The sequence below is a fragment of the Oncorhynchus gorbuscha genome, linkage group LG13, assembly GCF_021184085.1.
Source record: "Oncorhynchus gorbuscha isolate QuinsamMale2020 ecotype Even-year linkage group LG13, OgorEven_v1.0, whole genome shotgun sequence".
Lineage (NCBI taxonomy): Eukaryota > Metazoa > Chordata > Actinopteri > Salmoniformes > Salmonidae > Oncorhynchus > Oncorhynchus gorbuscha.
Genome location: NC_060185.1, coordinates 11,595,383 through 11,620,275, shown reverse-complemented (window position 1 = coordinate 11,620,275; position 24,893 = coordinate 11,595,383). Strand labels below are relative to the sequence as shown.

General features: G+C 43.7%; 2 protein-coding genes across 2 annotated transcripts; one reads left to right on the top strand and one right to left on the bottom strand.

Moving 5' to 3' along the window:
* Positions 1-747: 747 nt before the first annotated feature.
* On the bottom strand, positions 748-19,673 carry LOC123993850. Its single transcript, XM_046296315.1, is given in 16 exon segments — positions 748-1,947; positions 4,818-4,941; positions 5,155-5,433; positions 5,625-6,161; positions 6,392-6,583; positions 6,771-6,857; positions 7,783-8,010; positions 8,012-8,072; positions 8,408-8,630; positions 12,186-13,079; positions 14,832-14,985; positions 15,281-15,487; positions 15,633-16,442; positions 17,498-17,786; positions 18,586-18,751; positions 19,595-19,673. Coding segments are annotated over 16 exon segments (5,229 nt in total). The 3' UTR covers positions 748-1,048.
* Positions 19,674-20,202: 529 nt separating this feature from the next.
* LOC123992508 (extracellular calcium-sensing receptor-like) lies at positions 20,203-24,665 on the top strand. The gene is made up of 8 exons (XM_046293707.1): positions 20,203-20,426; positions 20,531-20,855; positions 21,694-21,981; positions 22,059-22,607; positions 22,761-22,982; positions 23,197-23,320; positions 23,424-23,896; positions 24,131-24,665. The coding sequence occupies exons 1-8, from the start codon at positions 20,203-20,205 to the stop codon at positions 24,554-24,556; spliced, it is 2,631 nt and encodes an 876-aa protein (XP_046149663.1). The 3' UTR covers positions 24,557-24,665.
* Positions 24,666-24,893: the final 228 nt, after the last annotated feature.

Below are 24,893 nucleotides of genomic sequence, written 5' to 3'. Positions count from 1 at the left end.
TAAAAATAATTGAAAGTAGGAAATCGCCATTGCCCGATCTCGCTGCTTTCTCTTCTCTTCTTTTCTCTTAATCCAGAATTTATGTGCGTCCATGAATCCACGTAAATCCACTGAATCTGTTACCTTTTCATCTGAACTATCTGTGGCCATTGGAGGAGCGGGCTATCAATTATTGATTATAGTTATTACCGCGGAGAGCACGGCTTGGAGCGCACGCCTATTCAAGCCTATTGTGTAATGTAAATGGTCAATGATTAGGGCCCTGCAGATCATCACAGGCCAATTACGCCATTGATATATGGTTAATATGTAATGAAATTACATATGAAGACAAACTTGAAAGGGTGAAATATGAAACGTCATTGTTTGCTGAACTGATCAATTCTGATATTAAACTGATGGGGATTATAGATTGAATAACCGATCACTGATTGAATTATTTGTATTAGTCTTCTCATGATTATAATGAATAGTTACGAGCTTAAATGACTCAAGGATGATTTCTGTTGATTTCTTATTGAAATGAATTACCTAATTATGTCAAGAATGAATGATTGTTATGATTGGATCTTTGTGATATATGAATTTGATTGGATACATGTTATTCTGTTTCCTTTGTTATGAAGCACAGACTAGTAAATATACCACTTTATGGTTAAAGGAATTCCTGCCTCAGTCTCATCCATTCCTCTGTCACCTGACCCAGGACCACCTGTTCACCTTCACTGTCAGTCATCCTACCTGTCCTGCTACCCACACAGATTCCACTAATCTTTCATACACAATCCATGTCTCGAGGCTTAAAAATCATTATTTAACCCGTCTCCTCTCCTTCATCTACACTGATTGAAGTAGATGTATCAAGTGACATCAATACGGGATCTTAGCTTTTCCCTGGATTCAGATAGTTTGTCTATGTCATGGAAAGATCAGGTGTTGTTCATGTTTTGTATACTCAGTGCAGATTGTAGCCCATATATGATAAACTGTACATTTTAAGTAACAAAAGCACATAAGGAAAAATACATTTTGCATTACTTATTATGAACTACTTTTTATTCCCCATGAGATGTTGTTTAGTGTTCTTCTCTGGCTTCAGGAGGATGATGTAACATTTTGGAGCAAATAGACAGAACAGCAGCCCAAAGCTGGAGGCCAGGATGGCAAAGATCTCTACAGCTACTGTGTACTTCCCAGGAGAGCTGACGTAGGCAGGGATGAAGGAGATCCACACGGCACAGAAGATCAGCATGCTGAAGGTGATGAACTTGGCCTCATTAAAGTTGCCTGGCAGTTTCCGGGCCAGAAAAGCTAGGATGAAGCACAGACAGGCCAAGAGGCCAATGTATCCCAGAACGCACCAGAAGGCCAGTTGGGAGCCCACACTGCACTCCAGAATGATCTTAGAGCGTTGGTCCTGGATATTTTTGGAGGGGTAGGGAGGGGCAGCCATGAGCCAGGCAGCACAGATCAGCACCTGAACCAGGGTGCAGGAGAATATGATGACCCTCTGCTGTTTGGGCCCCAGCCACTTCATAATGTTGTTCCCAGGCCTGGCGGCAGTGAAGGCTGCCAGGACCACCAGAGTCTTGCCCAGGATGCAGGAGATGCAGAGGGAGAAGGTGATGCTGAAGGCGGTGTGGCGCAGCATGCAGGACCAGGAGGTGGGCTCCCCGATGAACATCAGCGCACACAGGAAGCACAGAGTCAGGGAGAGAAGGATAAAGAAACTCAGCTCAGAGTTGTTGACGCGGACGATGGGAGTGGTCCTGTGATGGAGGAAGACTGCCAGGATGGACACGGTCAGACAGGCGCCCACTACAGCGATCACTGTCAGGGCTATCCCCATTGCATCATGGGAAAGGAACTCCACCACTTTGGGGATGCACATTGTTCCATCAGTGTTTGACCAGTAGTCCTCGGGACATTCTGTGCAGTCTATAGAATCTATACAGAAAAACAGAGAGAAAGAGAATATGAATTTATCATTGATGGGTGTGTGATGCAGTCAGGCGATATCCTACAGGTAAGTGCCATTTGGTAGCAGATGTGGAACTGGTGTACAGATCATAAGTCTTAAAACACCAACAAGAGTAAATTGTCATAATTTCAAAACGTTTTTTTTTTATACAGAGAAACGTTAATACAGGGAAATTAAAAATATTATATTTTGTATACTATTGGTGCACAGTGGCAAAGCTGAAAATGTTGACTCAATTTTCAACTTTGTGACAGAGCATTTGGCACAGAGAAGTAGATGTATGTACCCTGAAAAATATACAGTATATTCGGAATGTATTCAGATCCCTTGACTTTTTTCACATTTTGTTAGATTAGAGCCTTATTCTAAAATGTATTAAATGTTTTTTTTCCCCACTCATTAATCTATAGACAATACCCTATAATGAGAAAGCAAAAACAGATTTGACAGTTTTGCGAGCATGGCGCTTGTAACGCCAGGGTAGTGGGTTCGATCCCCGGGACCACCCATACGTAGAATGTATGCACACATGACTGTAAGTCGCTTTGGATAAAAGCGTCTGCTAAATGGCATATATTATTATTATTATTATTATTAATAAAAACAAATGCAAGAATCACATTTTCACAAGTATTCATCATTCCCTTTCCTCAGTACTTTGCTGAAGCACCTTTGGATTACAGCTTCATGTTTTTTGGGGCATGGCGCTACAACCTTGGCACACCTGTTTTTGGGGAGTTTCTCCAATTTTTCTCTGCAGATCATCACAAGCTCTGTCAGGTTGGATGGGGAGCGTAGCTGCACAGCTATTTTCAGGTCTTTCAAGAGATGTTCGATGGCGTTCAAGTCCGGGCTCTGGCTGGGCCACTCAAGGACATTCAGAGACTTGCGCCGAAGCCACTACCTGACTTGGCTGTGTGCTTAGGGTCGTTGTCCTGTTGGAAGGTGAACCTTCATCCCAGTCTGAGGTCCTGAGAAGATCCTTTTAATGAGGAGTGGCTTCAGTCTGGCCACATAAAGGTCTGATTGGTGGATTGCTGGAGAGATGGTTGTCCTTCTGGCAGGTTCTCCAATCTCCACAGAGGAACTCTGGAGCTCTGTCAGAGAGACCATCGGGTTCTTGTTCACCACCCTGACCAAGGTCCTTCTTCGACAATTGCTCAGTTTGGCCGAGCGGCCAGCTCTAGGAAGATTGTTGCTGGTTTCGAACTTCTTCCATTTAAGAATGATGGAGACCACTGTGTTCTTGCGGACCAGAAATATTTTGGTACCCTTCGACCGATCTGTACCTCGACATGATCCTATCTCGGAGCTCTACGGGCAATTCCTTCGAACTCATGGCTAGTATTTTGCTTTGAAGTGCACTGTCAACTGTGGGACCTTATATAGACAGGTGTGTGCCTTTCGAAATCATGTCCAATCAATTGAATTTACCACAGGGGGACTCCAGTCAAGTTGTATAAACATCTCAAGGATGATGAATGGAAACATGATGCACCTGAGCTAAATTTCGAGTCTCATAGCACAGGGTCTGAATACTTATGTAAATAAGGTATTTCTGTTTTAATTTGTCATTATGCGGTATTGTGTGTACATTGATGTGGAAACATTTTATATTTAATCCATTTTAGTATTAGGCTGTAACATAACAAAATGTGAAACAAGGGAAGGGACCTGAATACTTTCCAAATGCATTGCAGATATGGAGCCACACTAGATTTGGCCGTTGGGTGAGGGGGGTGTGGCAGCCACGAGAACTAAAGAATAACTCAAATGTAACTTCTTATTTAGCTTCCAGTTAATATCTCTATACAAAGTCCAGAGTCGATATTTCATATGCAATTGGAACTGAGTTGATAGGCCTATAGCATTTAAAGTGTTAGAGCGAAAAGTCAAATGTTAGAGCCATTTTAGGTCGTACCGGTATCAGGTTAGCTCAACCGCCATTTTCTCAGCCTCTGAGTATTACAGAACAGTTTGAATGAAATTAATCACATTTATCAACACACACTAGTGCCTATGGATGAAATTGATCCACAAATCCGATAAAAACATACATCTGTTGTTTTTTTAATTTGGCGATTAACGCGTGGAATGTTTTCCATATATGCTTATTTTGGAGAATTTAAACAATGTTCTTGTGTTACTAAGTGATAATCAAATAAAAAAAAGTGTTACTGCTTGACAGACAGTGTCTCTTTGAAATCATTACCAATTTGGGGTAAATTGGGCCATTACCCGTTGGTACTTTTAAACAAAAAGTAACTTTTAGTCTACAGGAATAAGACGACTGCTGGACAACATCAGGCCCTTTCTGCCAGCATCAACACAACACACGGACAGGATGTGCATAGTTGCTAGATCGAATCCCCAAGCTGACAAGGTACAAGATTAACGTAAATCAGAGTCCTCACCTGTCTGATTACTAATCTACAGGTAAGTCATTATATTGATTAGGGTAAATCAGTCCTCACCTGCCTGATTACTAATCTACAGGTAAGTCATTATATTGATTATGGTAAATCAGTCCTAACCTGTCTGATTACTAATCTACAGGTAAATCATTATATTGATTAGGGTAAACCAGTCCTCACCTGTCTGATTACTAATCTACAGGTAAGTCATTATATTGATTAGGGTAAATCAGTCCTCACCTGTCTGATTACTAATCTACAGGTAAGTCATTATCTTGATTAGGGTAAATCAGTCCTAACCTGTCTGATTACTAATCTACAGGTAAGTCATTATCTTGATTAGGGTAAATCAGAGTCCTCACCTGTCTGATTACTAATCTACAGGTAGGTTATTATATTGATTAGGGTAAATCAGTCCTCACCTGTCTGATTACTAATCTTGCCGCTGTCACATGGTACACAGTCAAAGCAGCACAGAGGTTCCCCACGACGGACAGCCTTCCTGGATCCTGGAGCACAGGTGGCACTGCACACGGAGACCACCAGCTGAACACCACAGAGAGAACACTGATTAAGCTGGTTCACTGTGAACCAGTTGTATACATTTAGCCTAAAATGTATTGTCTTCATTACTATTATTTTTAACTTGACACTATGTCACATGGAGACATTGCAAGACCAACATGCATCTTACATTGGAATCACAGTATTTCATCAAATCCCAACCTATCCAATTCCACCTACTTACCTCAACCTCACCCTACAGAACGTCAATAGTTGGCATCTGATGTGGTTAAATACACAGTGTGAGCAGCTTGCCTTGCTCTGATGCCCCGCCCACACGATCTTCTCCTCCTGGATCACCAACTCCTTCCCAGAGGCCTTTGCTCCGTCGAACAGACCGACGTTGATGAACTCCATGTTCCCACCCGAGCCCCTCTGCCAGTTGATGATGTCATAGTACGGGATGGAATCGCCTTTCAGGTCAAAGTTCACCTCCTCCCCAGAAATGTAAAAGGCAAGTTCTTGCAGATAGTGCTGCAGCTTCGAAGAAACATTGCAAAATCAGGAAAAAATATATTATGTGATATTTTTTGCAGAGTGGTATGAAGCCCTATAGCTGTCAATTAGCATATGGATGTGCTAGAGAAGACAGATATTGAACAGGAACAGCAGATGATCTGTTGAATTATTTTTTCAAACGGTCCAGATAGTTACAATACCTATACCTGCCAGGGGTGAACGTTGGTGCTGTGAGCGCAGGAGCGGTTGTGGAAGGGTCCTGCCCCAGCCTGGCAGTGGAGGAGGTTGTGCAGTGAGTGAGCGATGGCGTACACAGCCTTGTACACATTATAGGCCACTCTGGGGCTGGAGGTGTTCATGTAGGCTGAGTGCTGCTCCAGAAGAGTCTCCTGCCCTGAGCAGGGGGGCATCAGGGTGCTGGAGGGGGACAGAGAGGGAGAGCAGCCGTACAGAGCCTCCCACAGCTTCTGCACCAGGGGGTTAGAGGGGTACCTGCGGGGGTTCACCGTCTGCAGGTAGTCCCGGAGCCCTGGGATTTGTCCCTGCCTGATCCCAAAGCCGATGGTGCCCCCCAGGTAGGGGAAGTACTCGCTGGTGGTGAAGAGCGAGGCAGTGACCCAGGCCTCGCTGGCCACCCACTGGATCCCTGTGATGTTCTGTGCCATGTAATCCTTCAGGAAGGGGGTCATTTCCCCCTCGGCAGAGAACACCACCACTACCCGCGCTGTGGAGCTACGCATGACCTAGAGAGACGAGAGCGAGAGGGGAGAGATGAGAAAATAATGGAGGGTAAAGGTGGGAGAGATGGAGGCAGAAGAGGAGAGAGGAAGGAGAGAGAAGGAGACAAGGTGGGGAGAGAGAAGACAGGGAGAGATATAACTTTTTATTTTGTATAGTACTAGTTTATTTATTTTTAAATATGCAAGACACATTTGCGTCAGGGACAAAACAGTCTCTCTCCCTCTCTTCATACCTCTATGATCTCCAGGGCCCTTTGCTGATTGTAGAGCAGAGGGATCATCTCCTGGTAGGCCACACACACCCCCGTCCCCTTTAGCTCCCTCAGCAGCCCTTGTAGGGCAAAGTGCCCATATTCATGGTCCCCACGCACCACCCCCACCCAGCGCCAGTCATACCGTACCAGCAGCTGAGCCATAGCCTTCACCTGGGATAGAAGAAAGGGAAGATTAGACAGAAACTATGTTGTAACAGACCAAGAAGTGAACATACTCTGCTTCACTCCATTTAAGTTGACTGCAGGGAGATCCACTTCAGAAATACTTCCTGAAGAATCCTGAGATTCATGAGATCATTGCTTAATCCTTTTAAAAAATTTAATTGCAGGCCTTCACCTGGTAGTCATCGTTGGGGATTACTCTGAAGAAGGTGGGGTACTTCCTCCTGTCACCGAGGCACGCGCACGACGAGAAGTAGCTGATCTGAGGAAAGACGTTGTTCGTAAAACACTCATTCTTTCTACAACACAGACACAAGAACACTCATTCTTTTTACAACACAGACACAAGAACACTCATTTGAAGAGTTTCTTTCCAAAACGCTATGTATACATTTTCAGAAATGTTGGTTAATTAGCTTTTATTGCTAATGAGCTTTTATTGCTGAAATGGTTAAAGAGATTGCTGTGTTTTTTCACTATCTAATCATGGCATGGGATTGTTTAATGATACATTTATGTGTTTAAAATATATCACTTGATGGTTTCATTTCAGAGAGACAAATAATCATGTTTTTTTTCTAAATTATATACATCTGCCTCATTTTCAGAGAAATAAGTAGGACTGCTAGGTTTTACATAAGTAATATATATATATAATCATAATAATAATAATTAAATACAGTAATATGAGTTCTGTAAGTAAAACATTTATATTTTACAATTTAGTCATACAGCAGATGCTCTTATCCAGAGTCACTTACAGTAAGTGCATTTATCTATAGCTCAGTGAGACAATCACATATCACAGTCATATCACAGTCATATCACAGTCATATCACAGTCATATCACAGTCATATCACAGTCATATCACAGTCATATATGATATGTACATTCCATTCCATCCAAACAATGGCTATATAGTGTTTTTCGAATACAAACATTTTCTAAAATCTTTCAATAAAAAAATCTGAGAACAGTAATATGTTACACACACATGAATGTACCCATAAGCAATCACTTCTGTTTAACAAAAACACAAATCAGTTTATATAGCATTTTTGGAAATGACCTCTTCATATACATATTTAAACACAGAGAACCAGAAAGGTTGTACAGAAAGTATCATGATTGCAGTTGATCAATAGGCAAAATAATTCAAAGGTAAATACTCTTAGCGGAGCCCTACCATGGGTATTTTAAAGGGCTGCAGGATTCTGGATACGACAATAGACTGAGCAGAACCGGATTCTCCGATAACAGCCAGGAGAGGAGAGGCACCAGAACACATGTGAGTGTGAGCTTGGCCCAGTCCATTCAACATTGCCAGAGCAGCCCTCTGCCCTGTCAGAGGATAGGCACACGAGTCAAAGATCTTGTAGCCAAGCATGTGGTTGGGCAGCAGCTGCTCACTCTGGATTGATTTCCTCCACCGCCAGCCTCATGGTCTGAGCCCAGCGGAAAGCCCTCGGATCAAACCTGAGAGAGAGAGAGAGAGAGAGAGAGAGAGAGAGAGAGAGAGAGAGAGAGAGAGAGAGAGAGAGAGAGAGAGAGAGAGAGAGAGAGAGAGAGAGAGAGAGAGAGAATGAGAGAGAGAGAGATGATGAGGGGGAGGAAGAATGAGGAGAGAAATATGAGGAGGAGAGTAAGGATAAGGAGAGAGAGTGAGAGAGATGAGGAGGAGGAGGAGGGGAGGGGAGGAAAAAAACAGAGGAGAAAGTGACGATAAAAGGAGTCAAATAGAACTGGAAACTACACGAAGGAAAGAGGTTACAGATCAAATAGAGTATTACTGGTTAACACTGAAAACTCACCCATTGCACCTGACGGCTGTTGGTTGGTAGGTGTAGTTGACGTCTGGCATCTCCTGGTTGTAGTGCAGGGGGAAAATACCCCCAATGACAAAGTCACCATCAGCCACAAACCCAGGATCAAAGCCACTCAGCAGAACACACTCTGAGTCTGTGGCTAGGGTGGAGGATGGGCTGAGTGTGAGGGAGGAAGATAGAGACCACAAGAATAGCAGAGACATCCTCACTCACACCTATCCCCTCTAACAGTCAGAGAGAGGGCAGGAGAGCAGTTATATATATGACCTGTCGTCTCTCTGCATCTCATCACTGACAAGACAAGCCCTGGATTGGACATCTGTTTAGAAGGCATATGACATCATCGCATCATTACAAGTTTATACTGTACTATAAAAGGGTGTCTAGGTTGGGGATGAGGGTATGATTACAGTTTGTTTACCAAGCAACAGTGCCTTGCAAAAGTATTAATCCCCTTGGCATTTATTCTATTTTGTGGCATTACAACCTGTAATTTCAATTGATTTTTATTTGGATTTCATGTAATGGACATACACAAAATAGTCAAAATTGGTGAAGTGAAATTAATTTAAATTAAATTAAAAACTGAAAAGTGGGTGCATATGTTTTTCACCCCCTTTGCTTTGAAGCCCCTAAATAAGATCTGGTGCAATCAATTATCTTTATAAATCACATAATTAGTTCAATAAAAGTCCACCTGTGTGCAATCTAAGTGTCACATGATCTGTCACATTATCTCAGTATATTTACACCTGTTTTTGAAAGGCCCCAGAGTCTGCAACATCGCTAAGAAAGGGATACCACCAAGCAAGTGGCACTATGAAGACCAAGGAGCTCTCCAAACAGGTCAGGGACAAAGTTGTGGAGAAGTACAGATCAGGGTTAGGTTGTAAAAAAATATCAGAAACTTTGAACATCCCACGGAGCACCATTAAATCCATTATAAAAAATGGAAAGAATATGGCACCACAACAAACCTGCCAACAGAGGGCCGCCCACCAAAACCTACAGACCAGGCAAGGAGGGCATTAATCAGAGACAACAAAGAGACCGAAGATAACCCTGAAGGAGCTGCAATGCTCTTCAGCGGAGATTGGAGTATCTGTCCATAGGACCACTTTAAGCCGTACACTCCACAGAGCGGGGCTGTACAGAAGACAGGCCAGAAAAAAGCCATTGCGTAACCTCTTGAAGCTAGGGGGCACAATTTTTATGTTTGGAAAAAAACGTTTACGGAAGAATGGCAAGGAAAAAGCCATTTCTTAAAACTTCTTCAGGAATGGTGGGTCCCCTGTGGGACGGTGGAGGTAACGTACACTTATGCGATTAGCATGAGGTTGTAAGTAACAAGAACATTTTCCAGTACATAGACATATCTGATATTGGCAGAAAGCTTAAATTCTTGTTAATCTAACCACACTGTCCAATTTACTGTAGCTATTACAGTGAAATAATACTATGCTATTGTTTGAGGAGAGTGCACAATGTTGAACATGTTGAATTAATAAACAAATTAGGCACATTTGGGCAGTCTTAATACAACATTTTGAACGGTTCATTTGATCATTCTAAAACATTGCATATACATTGTTGCCATCTAGTGGCCAAAATATGAATTGCACCTGTGCTGGAATAAAAAATTATGGTCTTTCTCTTACATTTCAAGATGATTGTACCAAATATATACAAACGAACAATTGTTTTCTCCTTTTCTATTATCTTTTACCAGATATATCGTGTTATATTCTCCCACATTTTCTTTCACATTTCCAAAAACTTCAAAGTGTTCCCTTTCAAATGGTACCAAGAATATGCATATCCTTGCTTCAGTGCCTGAACTATAGGCAATTAGATTTGGGTATGTCATCCGATCATTAATTAAAGAGAAAAATAAGGAAACACCTTCGGTATCCGCCAAAAGGCATGTGGGAGACTCCGCAAACATATGGAAGAAGGTACTCTGGTCAGATGAGACTAAAATTGAGGTTTTTGGCCATCAAGGAAGTCGCTATGTCTGGCGCAAACCCAGACCCTCCGATCACTGCGAGATCACCATCCCCACAGTGAAGCATGGTGGTGGCATCATCATGCTGTGGGGATGTTTGGGAAACTGGTCAGAATTGAAGGAATGATGGATGGCGCTAAATACAGCAAAATTCCTGTTTCAGTCTTCCAGAGATTTGAGACTGGGACGGAGGTTCACCTTCCAGCAGGACAATAACCCTAAGCATACTGCTAAAGCAACACTTGTGTGGTTTAAGGGGAAACATTTAAATGTCTTGGAATGGCCTAGTCAAAGCCCAGACCTCAATCCAATTGAGAATCTGTGGTATGACTTAAAGATTGGTCTACACCAGTGGAACCCATCCAACTTGAAGGGGCTGGATCAGTTTGCCTTGAAGAATGGGCAAAAATCCCAGTGCCTAGCCACGTTTTCATAGAGACATACCCCAAGAGACTTGCAGCTGTAATTGCTGCAAAAGGTGGCTCTACAAAGTATTGACTTGGGGGGTGAATAGTTATGCATGCTCAAGTGTTGTGTTTTTTTTGTAATATTTCTTGTTTGTTTCACAATAAAAAAAATATTTTGTATCTTCAAAGGGGTAGATATGTTGTATAAATCAAATTAAACAAACCCCACCACAATCCATATTAATTCCAGGTTGTAAGGCAACAAAACAGGAAAAATGCCAAGGGGGATGAATGCTTACACAAGCCACTGTACCACATAGCATTATAGTGTGCAAAACCTCTGGTAGCACAATTCAAATGCTGTAGCGTTCAATTCTTTATTTTTTTGACAGTTTTCAGGATGAAATCTCTTGAGATGCACCATTTGTTTTCAAAGGACAAAAAATGGACAAAAAGCAATGCTTAGTAACCAGAATAATATGAAAAAAGGAAGAAAAAACAGTAAAATTGCTAAGTTCAAATAATAAAAAAAGAACATATCTTTAAAACTACTGTCTAATAATAATGAAACAATAATTGTTAAAACAAAAACGTAGCATAACTAAACCTCTCTCTAGATCAGGGGTAAGCAAAGTTTTTGGCAAGAGGGTCACATCGGGATTTTGAAATTCAACGGAGTGACGTGTGTCTTTGGGGACCAATTGTTTGTTTAAATCTATTTGCAGAGGCCTCCTGAGTGGTGCTGCAGTCAAAGGCACTTCTTCGCAGTGCTTGAGGCATCACTACAGACCCGGGTTCGATCCAAGGCTGTGTCACAGCTGGCCATGACTGGGATTCCTATGAGGCGGCGCACACCTGGCCCAGTGTCGCCCGGGTTACGAGAGGGTTTGGCAGGCCAATATTTCCTTGGCCAATCGCGCTCTAGCAACTCCTGTGGCAGGCCGTGCACATACATGGTTGCCAAGTGTACAGTGTTTCCTCTGACACATTGGTATGGCTGGCTTCCGGGTTAAGTGGGCAATGTGTCAAGAAGCAGTGCAGCTTGGCTGGGTTGTGAGGACGCACGGCTTAAGACCTTCGACTCTCCCGAGTCCGTACGGGAGTTTCAGCGATGCAACAAGAATATAACTAACAATTGGATTCCACCAAATTGGGGAGAAACAAAAGTGTATATCGTATATCTTTGATCAGGAAAATGGTACAGTAATTCAACTAAAAAAAGGACAATTTCTAGCTTGCCACATGTCCCAAAGACACTATAAACATCTATTTCATTTCTGGGTTTACAGTAGGTCAAACGTAAACTGAGAACCATGACAAATAAATGTGTCTTCATTAATCTATGCATTTTATTTCTTCCCCATGAGATGTTGTTTAGTGTTCTTCTCTGGCTTCAGGAGGATGATGTAACATTTTGGAGCAAACAGACAGAACAGCAGCCCAAAGCTGGAGGCCAGGATGGCAAAGATCTCTACAGCTACTGTGTACTTCCCAGGAGAGCTGACATAGGCAGGGATGAAGGAGATCCACACGGCACAGAAGATCAGCATGCTGAAGGTGATGAACTTGGCCTCATTAAAGTTGTCTGGGAGTTTCCTGGCCAGAAAAGCCAGGATGAAGCACAGACAGGCCAAGAGGCCGATGTATCCCAGAACGCACCAGAAGGCCAGTTGGGAGCCCACACTGCACTCCAGAATGATCTTAGAGCGTTGGTCCTGGATATTTTTGGAGGGGTAGGGAGGTGCAGCCATGAGCCAGGCAGCACAGATCAGCACCTGAACCAGGGTGCAGGAGAATATGATGACCCTCTGCTGTTTGGGCCCCAGCCACTTCATAATGTTGTTTCCAGGCCTGGCGGCAGTGAAGGCTGCCAGGACCACCAGAGTCTTGCCCAGGATGCAGGAGATGCAGAGGGAGAAGGTGATGCTGAAGGCGGTGTGGCGCAGCATGCAGGACCAGGAGGTGGGCTCCCCGATGAACATCAGCGCACACAGGAAGCACAGAGTCAGGGAGAGAAGGATAAAGAAACTCAGCTCAGAGTTGTTGATGCGGACGATGGGAGTGGTCCTGTGATGGAGGAAGACTGCCAGGATGGACACGGTCAGACAGGCGCCCACTACAGCGATCACTGTCAGGGCAATCCCCATTGCATCATGGGAAAGGAACTCCACCACTTTAGGGATGCACAATGTTCCATCAGTGTTTGACCAGTAGTCCTCGGGACATTCATGGCAGTCTATAGAATCTACACAGAAAAACAAAGAGAAAGAGCTTAGGAATTGTGTGTATGTTATGCAGTCATGCGATATTCTACAGGTAAGTGACATTTGGTGGCAGAAATGGGACTTGTGTACATAGGTTGACCCAGTACCATCAAGGGTCAATTGTCATCATTTCAAACTCTGTTATTTTTATCCTTATGAAATGTCTGAATACTAAATGTGCATAGTGGCTCAGCTGAAAATGTGAACTCAAAAGTTAAACTTTGTGACCAAATTTGGCACAGAGAGGTAGATGAATGTATCCTTAAATATATAGATATGGAGCCACCCCAGATTTGGCCCCTAGGGAGGCACTCTAAATACATGTTTAGTTTCCAGTCAGTGTATCTATACCAAGTCCAGAGTCCCATTTTTCAGATGCAATTGGATCTGAGTTGATCTTTAGCCCATAGCGTTCCAAAGTTCGAGCTAAAAGTCTGATGCCGCCGGTGCTTTATCGCCTATATTGCCCATATCGGTGTCCATCTTTATAGCCTATATTGCCCATATCGGTGTCCATCTTTATCGCCTATATTGCCCATATCGGTGTCCATCTTTATCGCCTATATTGCCCATATCGGTGTCCATCTTTATCGCCTATATTGCCCATATCGGTGTCCATCTTTATCGCCTATATTGCCCATATCGGTGGCCATCTTAAGTCGCACCAGTATGACAGATTAGCTCAATTGCCAATTTGTCAGCCTCTGAATATTACAGAACACTTTGAATGAATAACAAACAAATCTTCATAACAAGTGGATGAAATGTATCGCATTTATCAACACATACACTGCATGTATGTAAATGTTTGTAAATTGTAACGTCTTTTGTCTGTAATGTATTTGTTGTTATATATCCAACCCCGAGTAAGGCTAATTGTCGCCAATGGCGTCGGCTAATGGGGATCATAATAAATCAAAGCAAATCAAAAAACATGAAAAATACAACAATTTTTTTTTTATGTAAAAAATACATGCTTATTTTTGGGGAATTTAAACCATTTTCTTGTGTTACTAATTGGTTAATTAAATAAAAAGTGTTACTGCTTGACAGACAGTGTCTCTTTGCAATCATTACCAATTTGAGGTAAATTGGGCCATTACCCGTTGGTACTATTAAACAAATAATACCTTTTAGGGTTAAAGGAGGCTACAGGAATAAGATGACTGGAGGAGGACGTGCTGCTGGCCCTTTCTAACACAACACACGGACAGGATGTACATAGTGCACTCAACTGCATCTAGAGAGACTATATCAAATCTACCAAAAGGAAGTTGTTCTATTGACTAACATAAATCAGAGTCCTCACCTGTCTGATTACTAATCTACAGGTAGGTTATTATATTGATTAGGGTGTATAAATCCTCACCTGTCTGATTAATAATCTGCAGGTAAGTCATTATATTGATTAGGGTATATAAGTCCTCACCTGTCTGATTAATAATCTACAGGTAAGTCACTATATTGATTAACATAAATCAGAGTCCTCATCTGTCTGATTACTAATCTACAGGTAATCATTATATTGATTAGGGTAAATCAGTCCTCACCTGTCTGATTACTAATCTACAGGTAAGTCATTATATTGATTAGGGTAAATCAGTCCTAACCTGTCTGATTACTAATCTACAGGTAATCATTATATTGATTAGGGTAAATCAGAGTCCTCACCTGTCTGATTACTAATCTACAGGTAAGTCATTATATTGATTAGGGTAAATCAGAGTCCTCACCTGTCTGATTACTAATCTTGCCGCTGTCACATGGTACACAGTCAAAGCAGCACAGAGGTTCCCCACGACGGACAGCCTTCCTGGATCCTGGAGCACAGCTGGCACTGCACACGGAGACCACCAGCTGAACAAATCAAAGATAAATACCTTCAGACTATTTAATGCTAACTGAATACTCATATTATTCCAGCCACTAGAGGTCACTCAATATGAGATAATTGGAGATATCTCACTGACAGCTCTAGTAGGATGGTTAGAGAATAAGAACGGGACATCAAGAAATTGGAACTCATCAACCTGCAATCCTGTTTAAAGATACCTATAATAATATTTGTACATTCACCATGCAGAGGAACTTACATCCAGGACTCTCTACACAACGTCAACAGTTGGCATCTGATGTGGTTAAATACACAGTGTGAGCAGCTTGCCTTGCTCTGATGCCTCGCCCACACTATCTTCTCTTCCTGGATTGCCAGCTCCTTCCCAGAGTCCTTTGAGCCATCATACAGCCCTACTGTGACAAAGCGGGGACCTCCGTTTGGCCCCCTCTGCCAGTTGATGAGGTCATAGGACGGGATGGCGTCCCCTTTCTGGTCAAAGTTCATATTTTCTCCAGATACGTTGAAGGACACGTCCTGGAGATATTTCTGGAGCTGTGATAAGAGGAAAATAATTGTCTAATTCTTTAACTACATCTAATTGCATTTGTTGATGCACCAAAATCTTTTCAACATTCATCTGTTTAGTTATTTACATAATGATATGCTTCCCCCCCTTTAGTAAGTAATTGACACATACCTGCCAGGGGTGAACGTTGGTGCTGTGAGCGCAGGAGCGGTTGTGGAAGGGTCCTGCCCCAGCCTGGCAGTGGAGGAGGTTGTGCAGTGAGTGAGCGATGGCGTACACAGCCTTGTACACATTATAGGCCACTCTGGGGCTGGAGATGTTCATGTAGGCTGAGTGCTGCTCCAGAAGAGTCTCCTGCCCTGAGCAGGGGGGCATCAGGGTGCTGGAGGGGGACAGAGAGGGAGAGCAGCCGTACAGAGCCTCCCACAGCTGCTGCACCAGGGGGTTAGAGGGGTACCTGCGGGGGTTCACCGTCTGCAGGTAGTCCCTGAGCCCTGGGACTTTCCCTGAGCGGATGGCGAAGCCAATAGTCCCATCCAGGAATGGATAAGTCTCTGCCAGCACATTGGCAGTGACCCAGGCCTCACTGGCCACCCACTGGGTACCAGTGATGTTCTGCTTGACAAACTCCTTGAGGAAAGGGTATAACTCTCCCTCCCCAGAGAAGACTATCACCACCCGTGCTGTGGAGTGCCTCATCACCTCCAGGATCTGCAGGACCCTCTCTCTGCTGTAGTCTTTAGGGATCATCTCATCATAGGCCAGACAGACATCTGTGTTCTGGATCTCCCTCTTCAGGCCCTGCAGGGCGAAGTGGCCATAGTCGTGGTCCTCGCGGATCACACCGATCCACTTCCAGCCGAAACGCTGAAGCAGACTGGCGATGGCCTTCACCTGGTAGTCGTCATTTGGAACCACTCTGAAGAACGTTGGGTATTCTTTCCTGTCACTCAGGCACGAGCAGGTGGAGAAATAGCTGATCTGAATGAACATAGAACACCTATTTTAACCAAACGTTAATTTCAAGGTGTGCATGTAATACCATTATTACAAAGCATAAAATACATTCATATATATACAAATCATGTGTTATTTATGAGAGCGCTAATTGTATTTACAATAGTCATAAACAAAAGACACCATACTTAATTCAATTGTTAACAAACTATGTAATTCTAGCCACAAGTTGTTGAGTCACAGACAAACCTCCCTTTTGAATAGTAGATTAGCTATTTACACTAAAATAATTCAACATCTTTGAATTTGAATACTGATCCACAGAATCTGAATTGTATTCTGATTCCCCCTAGTTCAACAGTGGATCTTAACTTAAAAACAAGAAATAGCTTTTCATCTGCACCAGTGGTGTAGTGCCACTTTCTAAGGTACTAAAACAATAATGTCATCATTTCTCAATCAAAGTCTGTACTGACTGACACAGCTTTTTAGAATTCGCATAAAAGGCATATCCTCCAAATGCAATGTCTGGCCACACCCACACATATTGTCTCAAAAATAGTTCTGTTTTTAATTCTGTCAAACACCAAATTAGATGTACCTAATTTTAAAATAGGCCATCTGTCAATCGTGAATGATAATTATTCTTGTTTTACCGGTGAACCATACAATCATTTGATCTTAACCAGTGTCGTGGGAATATTCATTCAGATCTTATTGAGTGATGTAGGGCCTAACTATGGTTTCGTGAGAGAATGGTGGTGACAGACAGCATAGGCTCACTGTACCTGGACTAGATTTCAAACGCTGTGGCACAATGTTGAGTTTAGGCCGGATGAGAAAATAAATGTGACCACATATCATCCTAAAATCTCATAAGAAATGAAGTGGTGTTTTTGATCGAACAGTCACTTTACTCTATTCAGAAAATGATGTGAAATCGCAGATATTGAATCAGCTTGGATTTAACTGTAGTAAACAGGCCCCACTGTAAGAAGTGGTGGAGCAAGGTTCCGGTGAGCTCTGGCAGCACTACAACCCTGATTTGAACCCTGCAATATAAACATATCATCACTCACCATGGGGATTCTGAAGGGCTGCAGAGTTCTGGACAAAACAATGGACTGTGAGGAGCCAGACTCCCCTACCATGGCTATTAACGGGCTGGCACCAGAACACATAGGGCTCTGTTCTTCACCATGTCCGTTCAGCACCGCCAGGACTGCTCTCAGAGCTGTGACTGGTGTGGCACACGAGTCAAAGATCTTGTACCCCAGCGTGTGGTTGGGCAGCAGCTGCTCACTCTGGTTGATTTCCTCCACTGCCAGCCTCATGGTCTGAGCCCAGCGGAAAGCCCTCGGATCAAACCTGAGAGAGAGAGAGAGAGAGAGAGAGAGAGAGAGAGAGAGAGAGAGAGAGAGAGAGAGAGAGAGAGAGAGAGAGAGAGAGAGAGAGAGAGAGAGAGAGAGAGAATGAGAATATGTTCCACTTCCACTGATGGTCAGTCTTGTCTGAACAACACAACAAGACCGAGAAATTCGATCTCAATGAACGTGGCAACAATCCCACCACAGAACACGGTGTTAATGGATTAGGAGGAAAACACAGAAAAGGAGAGGAGGTGAAATTCTAGTAGATAAGAGTTCACAGTAGAGGTCAAAGGTCCTCAATGGGACCTGGCAATCAGAACCTATTCTCCTCAAACTTTTGTTTACAGTAGTCCTTGAGCCACACATCCGGGCCCCCAGTCTCTCTCTCTCTCTCTCTCTCTCTCTCTCTCTCTCTCTCTCTCTCTCTCTCTCTCTCTCTCTCTCTCTCTCTCTCTCTGTGAGCTAAGAGAAAGAGTGAGAGAGAGAGAAAGAGAGAGACAGAGAAAGAGAAAAAACTGTAGGACTTGAGCCACACATCCAGGCCCCCAGGAAACTCAGCTCACATAGAGAGAGAGAGAGAGAGAGAGAGAGAGAGACAGAGAGAGAGAGAGAGAGAGAGAGAGAGAGAGAGAGAGAGAGAGAGAGAGAGAGAGAGAGAGAGAGAGAGAGAGAGACAGAGAGAGAGAGAGAGAGAGAGAGAGAGAGAGAGAGAGAGAGAGAGAGAGAGAGAGAGAACGAGAGAGAGAGAGAACTGTAGGACTTGAGCCACACATCCAGAACCCTTTCACTCAGCTCACCCTTGACACAGTGCTGCCAGGGGCTGGTGGGTGTAGTCCGTGCCAGGCAGCTCCACCCGGTAGTGAAGGGGAAAGATCCCCCCCATCAGGAAGTCACCCTTGGCTGAGAACCCAGGTAGCTCAAAGGCCCCCTGCGGGGAGCAGGCTGGCTGGGTAGAGGTGGCTTCTGTCAGAGGGGAAATAGAGACAGGGTAGTATAGAGACCACCACAGAAGAAGAGACATCCTCAGACTGGTCCGATAGATGCAGAGAGATCCTCCTGCTCATAGACAAGCTGATATCCTCCCACAGAGACTGTTCATGTTGTTCTGTTTTATACTCCTTGGTCTCGTCATCATTTCATCTGATTTAATTTGGTATCTCCGTGGATTTCACGTGATCCTCACCCCTCCCTCCCAAACACTCACAGTGGCTTGGAGAGACAGACTGGGCCTTTATGGCAGACAATATGTATGATAGGTAATAAGAAACTCACGCAATATAATACACTTCACACTGTGTTTTAAGTGATTGTAATTTGTTTCATGATATTTTATTAGGAGGCCTATACAAAGGTGTTGAGGCACTTTCCTGCAGTCAAATGACCAAATCTCCCTCTAGTGGCCTCATGGGTGGAATGTTACTAATATTTCCCATCATTTCACAATTAAACAACATTATACATTTTGAAATAATCATGTGGTGTTTCTTTGTCAATTGATCTTGTTATACTGCAGTCTTCTGTGATGTGTATATAAAGGGTAATATTGGGACGTAAACTCAAAATGTGATACATTTCAACTCTATATCTGACCTGGTACAGGTGTCGTCTTTTCTTTAAGCCCAGAACCATGTGTGTGAGGTGTAGACTTTTATTTCAAAGTAGAAACATATGTGACCCTGATTTAGCCCACTACAGTAACAGATCAACATATTACTACCCTCCCCCCGGTATAAATTGTGGTGACGTCACACACAGACAATACGACGCAGCTATGTTCTAATGCAAAGCATACACACTGCCACCTACTGTTGAGCGAGAAATCTGCTACGAAAATGATTGGGTGAATGATCCCATTAAAGCTAGACTCATTTGTTGCTACATCCATTTTTGGACTTAAATGAATGATATATACCCATTGATTTGATAAGAATATAATTTATAAAAGCTTATTTTAACTGTCATACCTCATCAGAACCCAAAATGTAAACTCATTCTAGTGCAATGTTTGTAAATAGTGTAAATGTAAACAAACACTGTATGGTTACACAACATGGTTAAAACTATAATGTTAATTTAATTGTAACATCATGGATGGTCAGTCCTTGCGTTCATCTCTCTGTCTATTTGTCTATTAATTTGAGAGTGGTTACATTTTTACAGACACATCCTTTTTTTGACCAAAACAGTGGCGGGGTAAGTGCTTTGCTATTGTTCCAACTAAGATCTACTCATTAGAGAATTCACAGCAATAAAAAAAGGGAAAAGTAGGACCTTGTCTGCAGTGATGTCATGACAACCTGGGCCTATATAGGGACCAAACCTCGTACCCACAGCCACACAATTGAGAATTGGGGGTTAGACAAGGACTGGAAGCCCTAACTGATCTCACATCGTACATCCACTCTCTGCCTGCCATGGCGCACCTCTCTGCCAGACTCCTGCTGCTGGGGCTTCTTCTGTGGGCCAGTTGGGTTTGCTCTACCACACCCCAGGACGGGTGCACTTTCCTGGGGGAAGAAGAGACGAGCAGCTTCTATCAAGAGGGAGACGTGGTTCTTGGGGGCTTGTTCCCGCTCCACTATAGTCCTGTGTCCTCTGTGACATCATTTCAATGGGAACCGCAACAGACTACATATGAGTAGTAAGTGATGGGAAATGAAGAATGTTTTCTGTCTGTCTTGTTTGTCTCTTTCTCTCTTACGTGCATTGCTTCTAAGCCACTTGCTATCCTCTTCCCTGTAGTTTCAGTGCCAGGGCCCTGCGTTGGATGGAGACCATGATGTTCGCAGTGAAAGAGATCAACCAACGAAGGGACCTGCTCCCACACCTGACACTGGGGTTCCATATCCGCGACAGCTGTGACCATGTGCCTGTGTCGCTGAGAGGCTCCCTGCTGCTGGTCAACGGGCAGCCAGAATGGGGGGCAGACTACAGGGGAGCAGGTCAGGGTCCAGGTTCGGACTGCACCGCTGTACGCAGGGCTGTATCCCCTGTTATCATAGGAGATGCCGCCTCTGGGGTGTCTATGGCTGTGCTCAGAACTCTGGGCTCCTTTCAAATACCCCTGGTGAGACTAGTGTTACGTATATTGCACTTTTATCATTGTGTAACAATCTTCTTATAGTTGATAAATTGCTTTTGATGGAGATAGATCCTTGGTAAAAGTATGGCTCATAACAATAGCCGAAATGGAATTACCCTAAAATATAGATGTCTTGAAGCTATTACATGTCTGATCGTTATGGAAATACTGTTACTTTGGCAGGAGCCATCCTATTTCATGACTTGAAAGCTACTTTCAAAATTCTATACATTTTATTATGGAATTGCATTCCTTGACTGCTAAATGAAAATTAAGGGCTATATGCAATGCTTGAGTTCAACTTACAGAGTGCACATTTACCCTGTTGTTCTCTCTGCTTTGGACTGGCTTGTAGATCATAATATACAGGTAAGGGATCATAATTTGATCACTCTTTTGTTGCTGAGAATTTTCCTGCACTGCAAGAAATGCAGATGAGTTTGGTGATTTACATAAATGCACTGGAAAACCACGCTAAGATACGTTATATTAACATATTATATTAACAGTGTGGCACTTCCATGTAGGCTAATTTGGGCCAACTAATAGCCTGACAACCAATCAAGCTGCACAATGGACTAAATGTTCATATTCTGTTGCTGCAGGATTATTTTGCTGTGACAATACTGGACAAATGTAGATCCTTCATCTGTAATGTATTTTTACTTTGGCAGGAGACATGTCAATTCATATCTTCAAATGTTTTTGTTTTTTTAAATCATGAAATTGAGTTCACATATATTGTATATATTAAAAGCTATATGTAATGATTTAGTACATTTTACAGAGTGCACTTTTAACCTGCTGTTCCCTCTTCTTTCAGGTGAGCTACTTTGCGTCCTGCAGCTGCCTGAGTGACCAGAAGCAGTTCCCTACGTTCATGCGCACCATGCCCAGTGATGCCTTTCAGATAAGAGCCCTGGCTCGCCTGGTACGCTACTTCCACTGGACCTGGGTGGGCGTCATCGGGGTGGAGTCTGACTATGCACGTTTTGCCATCCAGTTGTTTCTACAGGAGTCCGTTCACTTTGGGATGTGTGCTGCCTACGTCCACTTCTACCCAGTGGTCCTTACCCAGCATGCTGTGGGACAGCTAGTGGACACTATCCAGGTTAGCAAAGAAATAAACGTACGATGTCTTCAAAGCACATGATTATACATGTTGTTATTCTTGTAATTGTTACCCAGGGGTCATCCTCCCGAGTCCTCCTGAATTTCTCCGGCGAGTCAGAGCTTCGGAGTATCCTCAGGGAGTGTCTCCATCGGAATGTCACAGGGCTGCAACTGATCGCCAGCGAGGCCTGGGCCACCTCCAAGTCCCTGTGGAGAGAGTTTGGAGATCTCCTGACAGGAACACTGGGATTTGGAATACGGAAGGCTGATGTTATTCCCGGACTCAAAGACTTCCTGACCAGACTAGGACCATCCCACGGACGTCAGTCGGCTTTCCTGGCAGAGTTCTGGGAAGAGACATTCAACTGTAGAGTGAACGATTCCTTAAACACACACACTCACTCTGTCAGTTACCTGGACAGAGAGCCCTGTAGTGGAAGAGAGGTTCTGGGGGATGTGTACACACCCTTTGCCGATGTGAGCCAACTCAGAGTATCCTATAATGTGTATAAGGCTGTGTATCTCATCGCCCATGCCCTGCAGGATATGACCAACTGTGTGGCTGGGCAGGGGCCTTTTATCAATGGCACCTGTGGGGACCCAAAGCATGTTAAACCATGGCAGGTGAGTCTATGGCTGAAGATACTCTACTCATTATTGCTGAATAGATATCATTGCCTGTTTCTCATTTTCACGCATGCAGACACACACACACACCAGTAGGGGGAGTAGAGTGTATAGTTTCTCGTGTCACCCTCTCCACTCCTCTTTCCCCAGCTACTACATTACATGAAGCAGGTGAAGTTTTCCACACTCGGGGAGGAGGTCAGCTTTGACCACAACGGTGACCCCATCGCTTCCTATGACCTCATGAACTGGCAGAGGGGGCAGGATGGCTCCCTGCGATTAGTTAAAGTGGGGTTCTATGACGCCTCATTGGCCGATGGCAGAGACCTGGTCATAAATGAGTCAGTGATTCAGTGGCCTGTAGGAAAGCAGGTGCGCCCTATATCACAGTCTAGGTGCTTGGTTCTACGTTTTCTTCTCAGTCTGTTCTTTGTTGTCTTCTTAACGTCATTGAAGAATATCAAGTTGGCATTTTATAAACTACATTTGGCTAGTTTGAAAAGCGTTCTGAGACACTTTCCCTGTACACCGCTTAATACACGCGAGATGTATCAGTATATCTGAGTGGTGCCCCTCTGCCCCCCAGGCAGCTCGATCAGTGTGCAGTGAGAGCTGTCCCCCAGGCACCCGTGTAGCCAGGAGGAAGGGGGAGCCTGTCTGCTGCTTCGACTGCATCCCCTGTGCTGAGGGGGAGGTCAGCAATCAAACTGGTGTGTTGTCCCTTGTTTCCAAGCCTTTCTCACCAGTCATTGGTCAGAACTAAAAAAACAGTGTTGCTATTGCAATCTCTGTTTTCTTTTTCCTCTCTGTCAGATTCTTTAAACTGCATACGCTGCTCTGACGTCACGTGGCCAAACGAGGCCAGAGACCACTGTGTTCCAAAGACCATGGAGTTCCTGTCCTATCAGGAGTCCATGGGTGTCGTCCTGTGTGTGGTATCCATTCTTGGGGCCTGTGCCTCACTCTCTGTCTTGGCGGTGTTTGTTGCCAACCGACACACTCCCATCGTCCGCGGCAACAACATGGAGCTGAGCTTCCTTCTCCTCCTCTTCCTTTCCATCTGCTTCCTGATTGGACTGTTGTTCATCGGGGAGCCCTCAGATTGGCTGTGCCAGATCCGGTACCCAGCGTTCGGGGTGAGCTTTGCCCTCTGCATCTCCTGCCTCCTTGCCAAGACCATGGTGGTCCTCATGGCCTTCAGGGCCACCCTGCCAGGACGTGATGTCATGAGGTGGTTTGGCCATGCCCAGCAGAGAGCCAGTGTTGTGTTGTGCACTGCCGTCCAGGTACTATTCTGATCTTGTTGCTTTTCTTTTCATTGACCTCTACCTCTAAGGCTGCGTTAACACAGTCAGCCAGCCTTGTGACCAATTAGATCTGATCGTTTGCCAATAACTGGGCAAAAGCCTAGATTTGGGCTGCCTGACTAAATGCAGCCTAAGTGAAAGACATTAAAATGAATCAGACAATTGAATCACTTGATCAATATTAACACCAATATGGTTCCCTCTGGCCGACAGGGACTGATCTGTCTCATCTGGCTGCTGACCACACCTCCCTACACCAACCTCAACACCGGCCACATCAGCTCTGTCATCATCATCGACTGTGCCATGGGATCAGAAGTTGCCTTCTGGTGCGTTCTGGGATACATCGGCCTCTTGGCCTGCATGTGCTTCATCATGGCCTTTCTGGCCCGGAAACTGCCGGACAACTTCAACGAGGCCAAGTTCATCACCTTCAGCATGCTGATCTTCTTTGCTGTATGGATAACCTTTATCCCTGTGTATGTGAGCACAGCAGGAAAGTACACAGTGGCCGTCCATGTCTTTGCCATTCTAGCCTCAGCCTTTGGCCTCCTGGTCTGTATATTTGCCCCTAAGTGCTACATTGTAGTGCTCAGACCAGAGAAAAACAGCAGGAAACACATGATGCTCAAAGGATAATAGATTTACATGTGATGATTCCTGATCAGTATGTGGAATCAATATATTTTATTAATAAAAAGTCATACCAGTTTATAATACATTCGCCACTGAGTTAATGTGCAATATTGACCATGTTTAATATGTTAAATATTTTTCATAGGTTAGGAAGAAGTTGCATAACGTTATATGATATTGAATAAAATGTAGAAATGTGCTCTTTATTCTGAAATAAAATATTTTATGTTGCATTATTAATTAGCATTTGACTAATTAATCTTTGTAAAACAAGTATATACTGGAATAAAACAAGTAGTACATAGAAGGCTGATTATTAGTCATTAATGGTCATGTGATA

Bases quoted from the DNA above. Each gene is read 5' to 3' on its own strand.
- LOC123992508 (XM_046293707.1), top strand. From the start codon at position 20,203: ATGGCGCACCTCTCTGCCAGACTCCTGCTGCTGGGGCTTCTTCTGTGG. The intron at 20,427-20,530 runs GTAGTAAGTGAT...TCTTCCCTGTAG, and splicing joins CCGCAACAGACTACATATGA to TTTCAGTGCCAGGGCCCTGC. The intron at 23,897-24,130 runs GTACTATTCTGA...TCTGGCCGACAG, and splicing joins TGTTGTGCACTGCCGTCCAG to GGACTGATCTGTCTCATCTG.